The sequence below is a fragment of the Sinocyclocheilus rhinocerous genome, unplaced genomic scaffold (genome assembly GCF_001515625.1).
Source record: "Sinocyclocheilus rhinocerous isolate Xijiao unplaced genomic scaffold, SAMN03320098_v1.1 scaffold827, whole genome shotgun sequence".
Classification (NCBI taxonomy): domain Eukaryota; kingdom Metazoa; phylum Chordata; class Actinopteri; order Cypriniformes; family Cyprinidae; genus Sinocyclocheilus; species Sinocyclocheilus rhinocerous.
This window is the reverse complement of record NW_015633173.1, coordinates 396,791-417,346: the sequence shown is the minus strand read 5'-3', so window position 1 is coordinate 417,346 and position 20,556 is coordinate 396,791. Positions and strand designations below refer to the sequence as shown.

Sequence of the window (20,556 nt, the reverse complement as noted above, 5' to 3'; positions counted from 1 at the left end):
TCGGTCATACCGACGACATTACCTGAGCAGTCGAAGGCTGCATTTATTTCATGGACAGAGCAAAAATGTAGGTGTCTAAAGCATACGCACAGTTCCATTGAATGAGAAATGTGTTTTAACAATGCTGTTAAACCGAATGTATGAAGGAAACCGTTAAAATAACCACAGCTTTAACAACAACCTTGAAATAAGAGCACAAGGTCTATCTGATAATCGGATGCATGAAAGTAGCGTTCGTTGCTATAGCAAACAGTCTTCGGGTGTGTTTTCTTTCAGAATCAACATTCGCAGATGGAGAGGAAAAGTTAAACACATTTTATTTTATGAAAAGTTTTCGCACTGAAAGAAGTGATCTCGCGCTCATAGAACTTAAGACGTGCCAGGCTATATCTGCAGCTAAGCTGTATAAAAAGCAGAATGAACTGATGAAACGTTAAGACAATGAACACAATAAATAAATAAAATTTATGAATGATGATGTGCTAATTGACATATTTATTACAGTACAGAAACTATAAAGTATATTTTCTACCTTATTCTGTGCAGAAAATTTAAATAATTGTTTGTAGTATATAAAATAATCATAAAATTGCCATTAGGAAAAAAAATATAGATTACATCTCTGGTTTTCCAGTTTAGGAAAAGCATCCGTTACTGTACAGTAGGGCTGTGCGATATTGAAAAAAAAAAAGCGATACACAATACCTTGTTAAAAAAATGCGATATTCGATATGCGATACGATATTGCTTAAAGTGTGAAAAATCAATTTACATTATATTTTAAAATATTTAAAAATGAAAATTATATAACCAATTTGTTTCACATTCTTTCTTGGAAAAGAAAGAATCACTACAACTTCTGAAAGTGACCAGCAGTGTTTTAGCAGTACATAAAAAGTAATGTCACAAATCAGAAAATGTAATTTTAACATCAATGTGAATGACAAAAAAATGAATGACACTAATTTGATATCATTGTGACTTTGCTTTCCATACACTTTAAGTACTTCTTCATATACCACAGCAAAAACTATAGTCTGAGAAAGTTCAAACATGATTAAAGGCAAGTGAACAGTCAGTAAAAAAAAAAAAAGAGAGAAAAAGGGGGAAAAAAATAACAAATACACAATTTACAAGCATAGATAAAATAAACAGTAGTATTCAGGTACAGAAATGTAATAATTAAGTGTAAAATAACACTGCATAGTGTTCACTGTATGAATTAAATTGTTTAATCTTTGTTATAGCTGTTTTGTTGTTTGATTAACATTAGTGACATATTCAGCAGCACGTATTTATAGGCTGCTGTCCCTTTAAATCCGACTGCACGGATCCAGTATAATGATAACGATTTCTTTCTCAGCTGTTTACATTCATTTAAAACATAACCGACTGCGTTTACGAGAATGATCGTCGAGACGGGTACTATTGACAATTCTGTGTGTATGTGTCTGTTCAAACATAAGGAGGAGATGCGAAAGACGAATCAAATCGGTCTGAAACGCGTCTCTGTGTGTGCGCGCGCTTTGCACGTGTGCGGCAGAACGGAAGATACGCTGCGCGAGATGCGGTTTGTGCGCGCTTCAGGTGTGAGTGAGTCAGACAGCAAGACGAGACGGCAAAGAGTTGTTTTCTGCAACTTATTGCAATTAACTCTTTTTAACGTCAAGCAATTCTCTGCTATATGCGTCGAACTAAAACTTTGACCTTTTACAACGTTTTGATTTAAGTAGCCTATTATTAAAATGATTCAGATATCGCACACCGTTGCGATATGCATATCACGATATTTACATTTGCGGTATTTCGATAATTTCGATATATCGTGCAGCCCTACTGTACAGTCACTTCATCCTTGACTGCACTGCATTTGCCGTTAAATTGCGGGATTTGTGTGAAGTGTTCGGGCACACGTTTTGTATAGGCTGGGTCAAAGGTCATGTTGCCATATCAGTTGGTGATTGATATTGTACACATCTGCCTGTACTTCTCAAGTCCTGCGTCTTGCCTTGTGTTTAGCATTTATAATACATGCTGTGCTTATGTGTTCATGTTTTTAATGGACATATTGTTATACAAATAATTGGTATTAATGATTTAATTTTAAGATTACACAATGCACAATTAAATCACAATCTGTTATGTAATCATGACAGTCAACAAAATAATAGTGCATGTTGCTCAGCTCTGGTTGTTATTAATATCTGTGGGTGTGTGTCCAGATCCTGCTGAATTGAGTTAATGCTGTGCAATTACTGTGTTTGTATCAAACACGAGGGCATGAGGCCATTATTGAATTCCTGTCATGGGGGGAAGGATGCCCTCTTTCCAGAAGTTGATATCTGGTAGTAAATGTCCACTGATTAAAGATGCATCTCTCATCGAGCACTTAAGCGTCAACGTAGCACAGTTTAATATGTTGCATATATGTATAACTCATTTACAACCCATGTTTTCCACTGGAAGTTTTTTTGGCTAGATTTATTTTTAGTTTTTGTTGACTGAATGATCGGCACTAAAGTACAGAACATTACAACATATTGACCTTACTACTTTCCCTCTTTTGCATCAAATTAAATGCGTCGTCTGTGGTCCGTTCCCAAACTTTTTTCCAGTTTGCTTTTGTTGTATTGGAGGGTAAGCAACCCTATCTTTATCTCTGATTTTACCATGTGGAAACCATGGGGGAAGGGCGTGGTCAACCGTGCATTATTAACGCGGTTAGCTCTTAATTCTCGCACGCGTCCTCAAGCTTTTAAACCGAACCGCGAGGAACGCCCGGACACGTGAGGGCCAGACCACGAGGAACGCCTAATCCTGCTACACAAACAAGCTGCTAATAAGATTTAACAGGGCTGTGTTTGGCTCACGGCCACTCCCTTCTCAAACAGCTAGACCTGGATGAGGTGAAGGGAAAAAAATACGTCGTCCTGATTCGCTGAATGGGCCTGCAGCTCTGAGCTGATTGGCCACGCAGGCCTGGCCTCATCTGCATGAAAGCTTTTTTGTACTAGTCATGTGGTTATACTAAATCCTTTGTTATAAGAAAAAAGCTGAACACTCTGTCTTGTATTCTGTGAGCATGAACCAGTTACGTGTGTCTAGAATATAAGATTGAGAGGGGAAGAAGTCCTAAGCAGCAAGTCTGTATTTTTTCAGAGATCGGAGTGACAGATGGAGACCCAGATGTGTTATGCTGTCGCAAGAAAGTGTGACATTGGTTCTTTTAGCAGCTGAATTTTTAGCCCAGGGTAACACTGATGCGTACACACACACACACACACACACACACACACACACACACGTGTGCATGCAGTGTTTTATAAACACAGGAACAGCTGGTCTCTGGTGTGCTGTCAGGACATGGGGCTGCTATTGAGTCAGGCTGATTTGATAGATTAAGAGATTTGCTTTTCGGAGATTATCCAAATTAATTGGTTAGTTAGTCTTGACGTTTTCGTATTACTACTTGGTTGGATTGAACAGTACACAAAACATGCTTTATCTTGTGCAGAATTAGATTTTGTCACATGTCAGTGCTCCTGGATATCAAGAGTGAGAATTCGGTTAGGAATTACATCATGTCCTTTGTAGGGATGCAACGATACCATTTTTTCAGATCCGATCCGATCCAGAAAATTCTGAGTATCGGCCAATTCCGATCTGATCCGATACCAGCGCAGTTGGTTTTAATCAGTGTAGAATTTTTATACTTCTGTGTGTTGACCTGATCGTCACTCTTTTGTGTGTTAAACACAATCTACTAAATATAGACAACTTCATTTTAATGAAAAATAACAAATGAAAAAATCTATGACAAAAATGCTATTATAAACTAGGTTAGTGGATAATTTAGCAGCAAATTTATTCTAGAAAAATCATGAGTGCACAATTTTATAAAATCTAAACATTTGAAATAACATTATTTAGTGGGGAACAAATAAAAGTGAGTAAGTGTAGGACTATATCTGGTAAAATGTTACACATTGCTCTCTGTATTGTTGTAAAATACATTAATGAAAACAAGTAAATATATTTATATAAATATAAAATATAAAATTAAAAGACATTTCTATTAAATGTATAGCACAGTAACGAAGGCAGCATCATATGATTGATAGAGGAGCCCTATCTATCATATGTTGCTGCCTCCATTACTGTGCTATACATTAGATTATTAATAGCCTTATTAGACAGAACAAGAAACGCTATAAATAATCTTTCATTGCGCAAAAGTATTATATAATACGAAAAGCTCCAATACAGAGCGGCACAAAATGCTTATGCGCATCCTGTGCGCAGAATGATGCGCTTGAAGCAACATGGAGTCACAGCGCGCAGCTCCGCATAGAGAAGTTCAAAGCACAAAGGAAAAAGATATTGATGCATAGTTTATTAAATCTGTGCGATAGTATATTGAGTCTTTTCTTTTAACAGTTTTAAATCTCAGTTGTTGTGCGCTCTTGGTGAGAGTTTCATCGTCTTGACTGTCGTAACCAAACGCGACACGCAGTTGGAATGCTGAATGGAGGATGACAGACAGCCGCAGCGGAGAGAAGAGTTTACATGAACTTGAATTTAATGACTTAAATATTCGTCTGTACCTCACACTGAACTATGGAACAGCTTCAGAACACTTGGACTTTGACTCTATGGTGCTTTATAATGTGTTTGTGCTTTCGTGGGGCTTAGCAATAACACAGAATAGTATAAGCACAATATCGGATTTGGATCGGTCTCGTCTGACCGATACCCGATCCGGCAGAAAATGCCAGTATCGGAACCGATACTGAGTATCGGATCGATGCATCCTTAGTCCTTTGTAACATTTGTTTTCTTTGTCATCTTCTTTTATTTTATTTTATAATAATAATGGTTGATTATTAATTATTAGTAATCAATTATGTTTCTGACTTTTTGATTTATTATTATTATTATTATTATTAGGATTTTAAATATTCATTTACTAACTGATTGCTTGTTTTCTTAAAAAAAAAACACTAGCTTCTCTAATCTTTTTGTATTCTATCTATTTGTTTTCTTTTTATTTATACAATTAACAAAAGCAAAAAAAGGCCTCTAACACTAGCTTGCTCTATTCTTTTTCTATTCTATCTGTTTTCTTTTTATTTATTATATAATAAAAAAAAAATTTAAAAAAACCTTGCTACGTGTACTGCGTTAAGCTAACTTGCATATCATTGCTTTTTTGTTGATTTTGATTGCTTCCATTGTCCTCATTTGTAAGTCGCTTGGGATAAAAGTGTCTGCTAAATGACTAAATGTAAAATGTAATGTAAATGTAAATAATCTCCATTTTCTTACTTGGATGATATTAGCAGATATCATTTCAAGTAATTTTTTAAAACATTTAAAAATTGAATTATATTTTTATTATTTTATTTTATATATTTAGTATTAAATTATTTTGTTATTTTATGTTATATTATAATTTTTTAATTGGCCACAAATTAGAAAAACCACTTATGTAAAATAATAAAATAACCCACAAATTTGTCCAACCCTTATCCAACTATATTACATTTGTTTGCATGGATAAAAACAAGAAAACAACCCCATGGAAGACTGGTCATGTGACTGGTGTGTGTTGAAGCATGTAAGGAGGCACATACACACTCCTGCTGACAGGAGCTCAGACAGCGTCAGGATTAGTCTTCCCGCCTGAATGCTGTTCAAAACGGATACCGGTCCAATCAGCAGGAGTCTGCTCAGCCGGCCCGTTTATGAATTCTTTTCCCACTACTGCTGTGAATGAAATTAAGTGGAAAACACTGCTGTAGTTTTCTTACAAACCTAATAATTAGGTATATGTACATATCTACGTACATGCACACAATATAGATTTATATAGCAAACCATGAGGATGCTCAAATATGTTTCTATTCTGGGATGTAAGCAGTCTGTTTATAGCTGGACATGGTCTATTTCCATCAGAAATTCACAATCCTCCCTGGACCGAGTGGAGAGTCTCGTGTAGCTCAGCGTTTTACATTAAGCTGCTTGGACGTATAAAGAATTGATGGAGCTTATAAAGTGTGAGGTTTAAAAAACTCAAGAAAGGTTGATGCTTTTACTGTGTCTATAATTAGAATAGAACATTAGATAATTAAATATACATTGAACACTAGGTGATTTAAACAAGCATCTTGGCTGCTTTTAGCATAATGACTCATTTACACTGCATCTAAAATAGCTTTTTTTTTCTTGAAAAATCTTACTTAAGTGTCATGTTGATGTGTATAGGGATATTAGTATGTGTTTATGTCTTAATGAATATTCATGTATGGCAGAAAGAGGATCGTTATGGTCCTACAACTGCTGTGTGTGCGCAGTAGAGCTTTGTTGTCTCTGGCAGAAGCTGTAAATGCTTATGTAGTACCATGGTAACTTCAATTTTTTACAGATACTGATGGGTTATTAGGCCTGTCATAATGGCTGGAAAACTAAATTAGAATTTTACTTAAATATTATCAGAATTCGAATTATATTCGAATTTAAAATGCATAATTTCAGTTAGGGTGAAGAAAAGCATTTGGATTCTCTCCTGAGACCACAAGAGGGCGTATCGAGCAAAATATTACTAATGCACATTTATTCAAAGCATAAGATAACATGACTATCTGTGGAAAAAAAGTGCATAATGTTTAAAATAATGTTTATAAACCAATTATAATTAAGTTGCTTAAACAACTATAAACAAAACAGCACCATGTATGTATGCATAGCTTAATACAAAGGGCCGAAAGCCATTCACACAGAGTACATTTTTCATTTGAAAACACGAGTTGCAGTGGGATGGGGAAAAAACCCCCACCATAAAGTCTCGAGATATGTTTTTTCAAAGTTGAACTTGCATTAATTTTACATGGCTTTCTAAACCTGCAGCTCTTTTGTGCGAGACGCGAGTGCAACGGTGATAGATGTCCCTCTAGAAAATTCGTGCATTGATGTTCTCTTTTCCCGCAATATTTGTAATTAACAACGATAAGGCTGCCTCCTTAACGCACACCTAAAACTGAATGTGGATTTTTTTTTTAATTCGACGAATATTCGAAATTTGAATTGATAAATAACCAATATTATAGACATTATTATAAATTAGGGCTGGGTGTATGGACTGGGCGATATGACGATATTATCGTATATTGACGATGTCTCGTAAGTATCGCGATGTCGATGTCAACAGTAGTGATCGACCGATATTGATATTTTATAACCGATACCGAAGCTGTTTAATAGCTACAGAGTAGAGGTCTGCAAGCCCGTCGGGTTTTGTAAATTGACAATAAAATTGTAGTTTTCGTATGAAGATGAACTCTGTATCTCTATATCGGTACTTCCCTAATAGTTTGTTGGCTCAGGTGCTGGTTATTTCTTTCATATCCTTGTAAGAAGTTGTAGCTTTGCTGGGGTATTTTTCTCCATAAATGTCCATTTTGATTAAAAAAATGTTTTGGGTTGTTTTGTGCACAGCGGCTGTTTTAAAAAGCACAGTGGCGATTAACCTACTTTTAACCCTGTGATTATTAGGGGTGAAACGATACATGTATTCATACCGAACCGTCATGGTACAGACATCTTGGTTCGGTGCATGAGGCCTTACAACGAAGCTTTATTTGATTTAAAATAAATTAATAAAATAAAAATAAAATGTATTTTATATAAAATAATTAAGGATTTATTTTTTTTAATAAAATAAAAAAATATTCAACCAATAAATATATTTTAGCAAAAAAATTTTTTCTTTTTATTTTTCTACACTGCTTTATTGATACAGAAGCACATTCATCCTTGCTCTACTCTTCCTGTGATTTGTGTTACAGAGAAAGATTGCCAACAGTAAAAATGATGTGTATTGAAACCATCTTCACTTGAAATGTCATCTCTCAATATTTGAGATGAGATTGGTGTGATGTGCAATTGGGTAGCTGTCTTGCCCTCAGAGACACAACTACAGGAGTCAAAGGAGGAAGAGGACAAACCTGAGAGAGGACAAACCCGCTCTCTCTCTCTCTCTCTCTCTCTCTCTCTCTCTCTCTCTCTCTCTCTCTTTGTCTCTCTCTGCTGTCCAGTTTTTCCTCTTCCTGTTCACTCATATTGGGTTGACATTCTTTAGATTATCACTCTCTCTATCTCTCTCTGTCATCCCAGTATGTGTGTTTATAGGGCTTTAGAATCTTGTTTACATAGTGTTTTGCTGCTTGTCTTATGTAAACTCCGATATACAGTAATTCGATTTTTAACTTCTGCTTTGGTCTGTCCTCATCTGATTTAGGACACCTAACATCACACCAAAATCAGCTGCTTCCTTTTTAAGTCTAATTTCTTCTTTTAAAGTCATTCATTTTTAGTTCATATATTTTCTGTGTTGGAAAGTAAGCAAAACAGTTGTCTAAGTTAATTGTGTGGTGGGAATTTGCCCTCTGTCTCGGCGAACGAAGTGTCCTGCTGACGTGGGGTTAACGCCACCCCTCTAAACACACCACTGCATTAATCCAAGTCAGACACCTGTTCAACACATTGATCCCCCAGGATCAGCCTCTGTCAGAGTTGAAAGGTGCTCACGCAGGAATGTGCTTTCGCTGCTTTAACTGCATTTTTAAACCAACTTAATATAACCCAGTGACCTCTCTAGGACTTTAGGTTTTAAATATCTGAACATTTAAATGGGTCGTATTGTCCCAATTGTTGCATTTTATTTGTTCTTGTAACAAAAACATCATAATTGAGGTTTAGATGACTATTTTGACCCTCACTCTGACTCTTAGAATTGAACAGTTTTTGCTACTGTGCATGTAATAATTTATGTAAGTGACCACTGGTTATGTTTCCATCCACCTATTTTTATGTGCATTTTGGGATATCACATAGAAAAAAACACTGTTTGGAAATGCCAAGTAATTTATAAAAAGGCGCAAGTAATTTATACAAAAAAGACCCACAGTGGCTTCTCCTACTGCAGCAATATTTTATGCAATATACGCATAAGTTAAATTCGCAACTTTAATGGAAACATAGCTACTGTTTTTCATCAGAGCAGGACAAGTTGCTAAGTATTATTATTTTATTTTAAATGTATTTATTCTGTATGTACATTTAAATTTTTATTATGGCCAGTATTAAACTTCTATTCTCTTTGGTCTAAAAATAATAGCACTAAAATGAATAGTTTTTATCCATGTATATGTATAATGTTGTGACGCTTAAGTGAATTTAGACATTGCAGCATTATAATGCACAGTATGAAATAATTATTTATTTTGAAATAAATAGTTAATAAAAAAGTTAAATGATAAGATGAGTCTCAATTGAGGGGCCGCTTTTCCAGAAGTGGTTAAAGAGATAATGGAAATTTGTTGAAGTTAGTGTTACATGACTGCTAAAGTAGTCTAAAACCTGAAAATAGGTTGAATTAATCATCCACATTTAAATAGGCTATCCAGTATTGACAAAAAAATGATATGGTTGTCATCCCTCCCTACTATTATTTCAAAAGAGCAAAACAAAAACTATTGTTTTTCCATGATATGACTTCTCAGTATAGTTAAACTGATTGCTACAGCGGTCAACCAAGGCTTGCTGGTGTTTTACAAGTGATTGGTTCTTGTTTCTTATTATGGAGATTGATAGGCATGAGACTGTTTGCACATCGGTGAGCCTGACTGTCAAGAACAGAGCTGGGCTATTAGTATGCTAATTGCGCTCGGGCAGAGATGAATGCTGACCTCGTGGTCTAAAGGGTCATTCTTGTATATAGACATTGCAGATGGATGCAGGCTGAAGTCAGTGCTATCTTAACTGTCTGAACTGTCGGTTTGCTACATGGGAATGTTTAGTCATATGCAGTGTGTGGCGAGCAGATTAGCCTGTTTGCATTCTGCACTATTGTTTTGTACTGATGACAGCCTTTTTCCTTTCTAGCCTGTTGGTGAAGGCAAGCATCACTATTGTTAGTGCTGCTTATACACAGGGATTTCATCAAGACATTTCAGGGCATATAGCATAGCACAAGCAATGCCAAAATCCTGATTTTGATTCCCAGGGAATGCATAAACTGATAAACTATATCTTGAATGAAGCCGCTTTTCATTATAGCATATCAAATGGGAATGTAACAGGTTAGCAACCACGCAGAACATCATAGCAACCACATAGCAATGCAAATTGCAAAAATTGTGTCCTGTTGTCAGTAAAAGCTGCTTTCAGGGAAGATAAATGCTTTTAGAATGCTTTGTGTGGTGTGAACTGGGAGGTGGCTGCAGTCCCATATGTTTTCAGTTATTCTGGGTGTGATCGTCAGGTCGGGTCGCCACAAGCTTGACCGAAATTCTACACTGACACGTTTTATTATGCTTTTTCTCCACTTGGAAATAAAGCTATGAGCTCATAAGCTTGTCCTTGTCAAACTCTCTGATGATTTGCATGAAAGCTGTAATATAACCTGTCATCGCCCCCTGCTGGTAGGATTTCACCATTCTTTATGGACATAGGCATTTCCGTGCAATGTGAATATTTTTTGTCGCGGAGACTGAAATGATCTTTCAATGCATAGAGCATACTGTTTATCAAATGTGCAGTTTCCACCTCTAGAAAACCGATTTCAGCCTAAGAGAATTCAGCCTAAACCTGGGTTATTATAGTAAAACTAAAACCATAAAAACATTTTTCATTAGTTGAAATAAAATACATTTTAAAAACTTTATTTTGTTATAGCTAGTTGCTTAAGCAATATTTCTCATTTTAATTTAGTTGAATGTCATGCAATATCTAAAACTGAAATAAAAGTTAATAAAACTATATAGACATTAGCTAATAAAAATGACAAAAACACACAAGAAAATGTATATTTAATGAAAATGAATGTTATTTCAGTCTTAGTTCAGCTTCATTTTCCAATGCAACATTTCTAATTTTTTTTTATTTAGTATAACTTGATGTACTAAAATAAGTAGAAGATAGAAATAAAAATGTATAAAGGCTTTACAGACATAGTAAAAAAAAAAAAACTCATGGCACACAACAAAATTACTAAAACATGAACAAAAAATACAAATGAAAATAGAAAAATGTAAAAACAAACTCAAAATACTAATTAATCTATTAAAGTATCTGAGTGATACCTCAATAAAACTGGCCTAAACTGGAATGTCACCACCATCGAGGGACCCAGCCTCCCTGAATGGATCATGTCAACATGTCAATGTTTTTGGGAATTTTTCAAATTCCGCCTCTTACTTTTCTCCAGTTGCTCTGCACATGTTTTTCCATATGCCGAAAGCAGTGACAGTTGACATATTTATGGTCCTCAGCAGACGAGCGTGATGATATCAGCCTGGATGGAAAGTTTGACTCTGCTACGGAATTCCTGAAATTCAAATGGATAAGAGATAAAAGACCGCATCCCGCCCTATAACTGATTTATGAGCTCCACGGCACAGTCCAGGGCTTCAGACTGTGCGTTCGTCCCTCTGTACACATGATGATAAAGCTGAGATGAGTTTTCTCTAGCAGGGTTTAGAGTTCCAAGGTCAAAGGTGGGACGGCGGTGGGGGCAAACAGTCAGCCGTAGCACTCATGTCTCATTTTCATCAGCAAACCCTCTTACCGGGCTTCAAAGACATTCTTGTGTGAAGCCGAAGAGTGTGTCCTGTCTTCCTGTGTCTGTGTGCACTAGATAGATAGAATACTATCTATATATAATACTATGTGCGCACTAGATACTATATGAAGTCTAGTACAATCCAGCATGCTAAACTGATAAAATCTGATTAATGCTCCCAAAAATTGGTGGAAAATTTCATTGTGATTTATTAAGAAATTGAGCGATTCCTTAATTAATTAATTAATTAATTAATTTATTTATTTATTTTATTTTACCTAGCAATGGCCCATAGCTGTGGTAAATTCACTATAATTGGAGTTGATTTTATTTTTATTTTTTTTATTAGGCCTTTTGTTACAGATAGAATCAAACCGCCTGAAGTTGGTATACACTAGAGCTGACAGGAAATGGCCCTTTGTATTTTGAGGAAACACACGGTGACTCTCCTGACACTCATTGTTCTGGTTGCCATGGCGTTTGTTCTCTTGATGAATTTCAGGAATTAGAAGCCCAAAATGTTTTCCCTTATCTGTGATTTGTACATTTATTGTGCTCCGAGTCAGAAATGAGCCTGTTTCCTTTGTGTCTTTCCACTACAGAGTTTATTTTTTTTCTTGCTCATACAGCTGGCTTCAACATGACATTTAAGGTACTTTTTCATTTTATTTATTTTTTTTAATTTTATCCTTATGCGATTAGGTTGAACAATTGGAAAGATCTTGAAAATGTTAAGGAAATTCATTGGTCAAAATGTGGGACAGCCCCGAATCCTGCTGAATATTCAGTTTCACTCAGTAGTGCGTCATATTATAGGAAATAGATGCACTGTAACTGCTATTTCATGTCATTTTTTATCTCTCTTTCTATTCTGTTATAGGTACATTGGCTTGTATTGCATCATTATAGTTTAATTATTATAATTAACTACATTTTAAAATGTTCTGAAGAAAATTTGACTGCAGCTTGACTGTCTGTCATCTTACATGCAAAATTGTCCAATCACTTATAAAAGTATTAGCACACCTCATTCACCTCATTAGGGGTTTGTTTGTTAAAGCACTGCTGAATATAAGATTGGAAGCGATCCGTGTTGTCTGTCTGTAGTTTGATGTCAGTGTTTTTATAGGAGCTTCATCACGACCCTGAGGGTTCAGGTATCTCATATATCTATTTATGTAAGACAGTGTGGCACACAAGCAGGCGTGTGGTCGGGTGTGTCCGGAAACAGCAGCATATAGTGTGAATGAGTTGTGTATCTGTGGTGTGCTATTACAGCTCATCAAGATGAGTATAAAACCACTTTGACACTCATATTGCTGTGGTATAATCAGACAATATCAGTGAATGCTGATACGCCTGCTCCTCTATTATACAGACACAAAGGTTTCTTCAAGCACGTCTTGGCAGCTGTCCTAAGGCTGCTATCCTCTCGTCCCAGATACATCCTGCTCGGCCAGCTCAAATATCAGCCTCCGTTGCAGGTTACGAGTTTAATGTTGCCACACAGAGCTGCTCGTTTTTTCACACAACAGAGATGGTACAGATGTAGCCTCCTGCTAGATTTAATCGCAAACCGCAGATGGGGAAGAGATGAACTTTCGCAGCAGGCTGAATGTGAATCTGAAAGATGCAGATGCTCTTTAAAAGTGCATATACTTACTTGTAGGGTAATGTGGAATGAAATAAGAAAATAACGTGGACCGAAACGGCATGCACTGATTGTTATATTCTTTTTCTTCTTTCAGGACTTAGAGTTCCATGGCGTGATGCGCTTTTACTTCCAGGATCGAGTGGCGGGGAACTTCGCCACAAAGTGTATCCGAGTGTCCAGCACGGCGACCACGCAGGATGTGATCGAGACGCTGGCGGAAAAGTTCAGACCGGATATGAGGATGCTGTCTTCTCCCAAATACTCCCTCTATGAGGTCCATGTCAGTGGCGGTGAGTCATAGGAACACAAAAAAATCATAAAATGCAGTTTTAAACATACACCATTCAAAAGTTTGGGGTTGGTAAGATTTTTTTAATGTTTTTGAAAGAAGTCTGATGTTCATCAAGGATACAATTATTTGATTAAAAATACAGTAAAAACTGTAATATTGTGAAATATTATTACAATTTAAAATAACTGTTTTCTGTTTCATTACACTTTAAAATGTAATTTACTCCTGTAATGCAAAGCTGAATTTTCAGCATCATTACTCCAGTCTTCAGTGTCACATGATCCTTCAGAAATCATTCTAATATGCTGATTTGCTGCTCTTATTATTATCAGTGTTGAAAAATTAATTTCTTGTTGAATGGTAGTGTACAATATGCAAATGCATACATGCTTACACTTAGCGACACAACTCAGTTTCACATGGTTGCATTTGGGAAAAGTCAAAATGCAGTTCATAATGCAACATCGCATGTAGCTGCATACTTCCAGAGTTTGTTTCTGGCCCTAATATTTTAGTTTAAACCTTCTGCAAGTTTCCAGTGGACAAAAATATCTGTAGTTTGTAAATAAAACAAAATTGACATATTGGTTCTTATGAAACACGAGCAGAACAAATTTCTGTAAAAGATTTTAAACCCTTTCTTTGAGTAAATATCACATTGAATTAAAGGGTTAGTTCACCCAAAAAAGATAATTCTGTCATTAATTACTCACCCTCATGTCGTTCCAAACCCGTAAGACCTTCATTCATCTTCAGAACACAAATTAAGATATTTTTGATGAAATCCGAGAGCTTTCCGACCCTGCTCAAAAATTATTCTCGTAGCTTCATAACATTACGGTTGAACTACTGATGTCACATGGACTATTTTATCGATGTCCTTACTACCTTTCAAAAATATCTTAATTTTTGTTCTGAAGATGAACGAAGGTCTTACGGGTTTGAAACGACATGAGGGTATTAATGACAGAATTTTCAGTTTCGGGTGAACTATCCCTTTAAATGCAATAATTTAGAAAATAATGGGTTTTTTAAATTTCTTGTGTTTTGTTTCATGAATGAGACCCATTAGGACTGTAGCCTTATTTTCATTTAGTGTACTTTGATTAAAGTCCATAGAGAGGTGATTTTCTGACTGGCATAATCTTTCTCTCTGACAGAAGAGAGGAAACTGGACTTGGATGAGAAACCACTGGTCGTACAGCTGAACTGGAACAAAGACGACAGAGAGGGCCGCTTCGTTCTCAAGAACGAGAACGACATCATGCCCAAGGTGAGAAAAGGTGGCCGAGACCAAGACCAAAAGTTAGAAAACAAACCCAACTTGTTTCACAGAGCCTGATTCTGTGGTTTGTTCTGCTTGAATGCAGGAGCTATAGTTTTACGATGATTCACCGAGGATGTCTGTTTGTGTTCTTTTCTGTTCTTAGTTATGATGGAACAGCTTTTTTAGTCCCCTGCTGTTCAGACAGCCCCTGAAACCATCTTCTCTCATTGCACGTCAGTTAAAAACCCTCTCAGGACATAAAAACACACAGGCATCAGCAGACACTTCATTTCCTCACTTAAGTGAAGCAGATCAAATTTTTTTTTTCTCGTTTTGCTCCGTCTGTCTCTTTCTCTCTCCACTTCGGTGGCTCTTAGTGTTGTGTGCAGCAAGGCTCCCCAAAGAGACATAAAATCAGAGCTAGCAGTGTCTGAGTCTGCAGGAATGTGTGTTTGGGTGTGTGGGCGGTAGATCCCAACAATTTCTGCATTTTAGGCTGTTTTCACACTTGGTTCGATCGTTCGGCCCGTACCAAAGTTTGATTCTTCCCTCCGAACCGCAATATGTTTCAGTCAACAATGTAAATACTAATGGCAGCTGTTTAACACTATAACTTGGTATCATCTCAGGATAAGATGCCAGTGTCACTGTTTTATTCATGTTTTTGTCACCTTAGATTTGCCACAAAACTTCACACACAGAACAGCACTTGCATTTGTCTGCTGCAGATACAGTACATTGCAAGAGATGTGAAGAACAAAAGCTGAAATTTATTTGAATATAAGCAACTGTGAGAATGCATTTTGAACGCATTTCACCTTATTTTTAATGCAAGGCATGCAGCCATTTGTAACTTGAATGTATAAGGCTTCTGCCGTCATTCACTTCCAGTAATTTAAGCTGTACAAAAATGGTCCATTATGCTGCTTATTATTAAAAACTGGTGTGTAACACGAATACTTTTACCGTTTACTGCACTGTTATTCTTCTAGTCATTTAACTAATGAATCAGAAGTCTCACACATTTACAAAAAAATATCTAGCTTCTAGGTTGCACAAAAAAGTGGAAGAGTGTGATCATGAGCATGCAAATAGCGATTCATGTCCGTAATTGTCCGGATTGCTTTTATTTCAACTCTGAACTGAAAACGTTCTAAACATCTGCTGTTTAGTTGCTCTCCGCTTAACCATTCGATGATATGGAGTTGAAGTGATGTTGTGACATCTGTCTGGCGCTCTCTTGTAGAGTAACTTGTTCAGCATGCTTGAATTTGAACTCTGCAGTCCTTGCTTTGGCTCTTACTATTCACTCATAACGCAATATTTTGAAATCTCCCTGTAAATTTTTGGAGCGTTTCCTATGATGTATTGCAAAATCACAACTGTATCAAGACCTGAAATCAACAGAAACACATTGTTCCACTTAATTTAACATTAACCTTTCACCACTTTAATGTATAATAGTTAATAATGCAATGAATTTTTCAAAAATAATTTAAATAAATATTAATTAAAAATGTAGGAAGCTTAAAAATATTGTTAAATAGACATAAAAGGAGATGCTAAGAATTTTCTGAATTAATTCAAATTTTCTGAATCATAACCTACTCTACCTGATATCTCACTGCAATTTTTCTCAACATTTTTCTCTTGATCTCTCCACCAGAAATCACTGACAAATGGCCCTGAGAAAGAGAAGGAGGGGGTGATCCAGAACTTCAAAAGAACACTGTCCAAGAAGGAGAAGAAGAAAGAGAAGAAGAGGGAGAAGGAGGCCTTTTCCAGAATTCCAGATGGAGACGATCACACACTGAACCGCGAGGATGGGTGAGGAGTATCAACCGATTAGCCTTGTATCATAGACATGCACATAAAGGCAATAGTCGATTAAAAGGGTTTTTAGTGAGAAACCGTTTAAGAGCATCTTTAAAACTAAATCCATTCAGCTGTTTGATTTCTCTTGTCCTAATCATTTGTGAAAAGACATATTTGGTTTCTCTTTCTGTGCTATAGTAGGTAGGCTTAATTGACTTACTTTTTTTATCACTCCTGTTTTCCCTCTTCCTGATAGAGAGAACTCTAGGTTGGCTGCTGAGGTATATAAAGACATGCCAGAGACCAGTTTCACACGGACCATTTCTAACCCCGAGGTGGTGATGAAGAGGAGACGACAGCAGAAGCTGGAGAAGAGGATGCAAGAATTCCGCAGTGGAGACGGTCGACCGGACTCAGGTTTGTAAACCACTACTACGTCAACATAATCTACACTGACATACAACTGCCCCTATTTGCGTATCAACTAAGTGATTATTCAGTAGGAGGCCTTGTTAATCATTTCACATGCAAAGAGGCTAACCAATCATGACAGAGCACTTTAGAGAGAACTCTAGGTTGGCTGCTGAGGTATATAAAGACATGCCAGAGACCAGTTTCACACGGACCATTTCTAACCCCGAGGTGGTGATGAAGAGGAGACGACAGCAGAAGCTGGAGAAGAGGATGCAAGAATTCCGCAGTGGAGACGGTCGACCGGACTCAGGTTTGTAAACCACTACTACGTCAACATAATCTACACTGACATACAACTGCCCCTATTTGCGTATCAACTAAGTGATTATTCAGTAGGAGGCCTTGTTAATCATTTCACATGCAAAGAGGCTAACCACTCATGACAGAGTACTTTTGCATATTAAAGTCGCACGACCATATATGGAAACTAAGCTACAAAAGTAGTTCATTCAGAATGTGTTATTTTTCTGAGGACAGACATGAGCATATTAATATAACTGTGCACATTTAGTGTTGGTACATTATAAGAATTAAATTTATGGTCATTGAGCTTTTCTGGAAGATTTATTGCTCTATATTTGTATCTAGACACTGTTTGGTCCAAAAAATGGCTTTGCGTTTGTTTTTCATGTAAAATAGGCTATGATGTCAGCAGTTTGTCTCCATGGGACACATGTAATTATACAATGAGAGCACTAAACCAGTGCCCTGGCATCTCCATTGCACTTGTTGGGACCTCTTGCCAATGAACCACCTACTTTCAAGTGGGGAAACCATTCCAGACCACAACATAAAACTTTATTTTGTAGCTCTGTTCACACTGACACCTAAAATAGCCTTTCTGTCCTGGACAGACATGGATATTTAGATTTTCCAGGCTTATGTAATCAGGATAATAACGTATGTCTGCTGCTGAGGGTTTAGACCAGAGGCAAATCCTTAATGTGACACGCATAGAAAGGCTCCCAGTTACTCATCACATTCACCCCGTCCGGCAAGAGTTAAGCAGTGTGTGAACTGGTTAAAGAGGCTTAGTCGTGCACACGGCTGGGCTTAGATCCCAGTGTTGGGGATGTTTGAGTTCTCACGCTGTGTGTGCTTCCATACTAATAGAATCCTTCAACCTACATTGGACACAACCGAAATCCAGAACATAGGATGGTGTTTTAAGAGCAGTGTTTTCTGTGCTAATGCTGTTACCCTAAATTTCCATTATTCATTGACTAGGCCATCAGTAGGTTTTGAAGCTGATGCAAGGGTTTTGAAATGCCAAGTATTGGCCAATTAAATGGCCTTGCCGTTATATCGGCCTGCCAGGTAGACAGGCAGGGAGTCATTGGGCATGATTATCAGCCAATTCTGATCATCTCGGAAAGCCTAGTATCCACTGATTAATTGGCCTCTCTGATGTATCGATCTACCGCTAATCTGCACTATTAGTTCTTAATTCTCTTGTATTATCAGACAATTCTGATAATCTGGAAAAGCCAGGTATCATCTGATTAATTGGCCTTGCCGATATATCGGTCTGCCACTAAGCTACACTATTAGTACTTAATCATCTTTGACACAATCTCTCTCTTTTAGGAGGGACTTTGAGGATCTACGCCGATAGTCTGAAGCCAAACATTCCCTACAAGACCATCCTGCTCTCAACTACTGATATGGCTGACTTTGCTGTGGCCGAGGCTCTGGAGAAATACGGTCTGGAGAAGGAAAATCCCAGAGATTACTGCATCGCCCAGGTGAGGTTTAATGCAGTGTTAGCTTTCTAATGCTTTCAGAGAGTTGTACTTTCCTAAAATTTGAAGGTGCAGCTCTGTCAGACAGTGTTTTTAAAATCTGCAGGATGGATTTTAAGATGGTAGAATGAAGGGATGGACAATATTTTGATACTATGTCATGGATATTTAATTGTGCAATGTCTGCTGCTGAGGGTTTAGACCAGAGGCAAATCCTTAATGTGACACGCATAGAAAGGCTCCCAGTTACTCATCACATTCACCCCGTCCGGCAAGAGTTAAGCAGTGTGTGAACTGGTTAAAGAGGCTTAGTCGTGCACACGGCTGGGCTTAGATCCCAGTGTTGGGGATGTTTGAGTTCTCACGCTGTGTGTGCTTCCATACTAATAGAATCCTTCAACCTACATTGGACACAACCGAAATCCAGAACATAGGATGGTGTTTTAAGAGCAGTGTTTTCTGTGCTAATGCTGTTACCCTAAATTTCCATTATTCATTGACTAGGCCATCAGTAGGTTTTGAAGCTGATGCAAGGGTTTTGAAATGCCAAGTATTGGCCAATTAAATGGCCTTGCCGTTATATCGGCCTGCCAGGTAGACAGGCAGGGAGTCATTGGGCATGATTATCAGCCAATTCTGATCATCTCGGAAAGCCTAGTATCCACTGATTAATTGGCCTCTCTGATGTATCGATCTACCGCTAATCTGCACTATTAGTTCTTAATTCTCTTGTATTATCAGACAATTCTGATAATCTGGAAAAGCCAGGTATCATCTGATTAATTGGCCTTGCCGATATATCGGTCTGCCACTAAGCTACACTATTAGTACTTAATCATCTTTGACACAATCTCTCTCTTTTAGGAGGGACTTTGAGGATCTACGCCGATAGTCTGAAGCCAAACATTCCCTACAAGACCATCCTGCTCTCAACTACTGATATGGCTGACTTTGCTGTGGCCGAGGCTCTGGAGAAATACGGTCTGGAGAAGGAAAATCCCAGAGATTACTGCATCGCCCAGGTGAGGTTTAATGCAGTGTTAGCTTTCTAATGCTTTCAGAGAGTTGTACTTTCCTAAAATTTGAAGGTGCAGCTCTGTCAGACAGTGTTTTTAAAATCTGCAGGATGGATTTTAACATGGCAGAATGAAGGAATGGACAATATTTTGATACTGTGTCATGGATTTTTAATTGTGCATGCTCATTTCGCCTATTTTTACATTAGATTACATCATCTAATGGTGACAAAGTTAATCTTTAAAAACATTCATAAAAAAACATTTATAACACTGCTGAATGTAATCTTTAACAAATCTCAAAATGTGTATTCATTTTTTTAATACTGTACTGTTATAATGAAGCTTAAATTCACTTTAAAATTTCAAATTTCAAATAATCATTAATCATTGATCTTCCAATTCTGTGGAAATCTTCGAAAGTTTCTTTATAATTCTGTGCCTTCTAGGGGTGTAACGGTACACGTATTCGTACCGAACCGTTTCGGTACGGGTCTTTCGGTTCGGTACACATGTGTACCGCACGAATACATTTTTTTTTTCTTCTTAGGAAATTCAAATAATAAATGGCGTTTTGACCGTCTTTTATGTGGCATGACAGATCGCTGTATAAACGCCTTGGAGAGCCGCTTCTGGGACGGTTCAGAAACGTGCTGGTATAATCCCAACACAAGCA

General features: G+C 37.1%; 1 protein-coding gene across 1 annotated transcript in view; it reads left to right on the top strand.

The window, feature by feature from the left end:
• Positions 1-20,556, top strand: part of LOC107743316 (afadin-like) — a 136,113-nt gene that overhangs the window by 51,525 nt on the left and 64,032 nt on the right. The window contains exons 3-7 of the mRNA XM_016556487.1: positions 13,369-13,564; positions 14,727-14,839; positions 16,500-16,660; positions 16,905-17,065; positions 18,710-18,867. Coding sequence (XP_016411973.1) covers positions 13,369-13,564; positions 14,727-14,839; positions 16,500-16,660; positions 16,905-17,065; positions 18,710-18,867 — 789 coding nt within the window. The remainder of the gene's footprint in view (positions 1-13,368; positions 13,565-14,726; positions 14,840-16,499; positions 16,661-16,904; positions 17,066-18,709; positions 18,868-20,556) is intronic.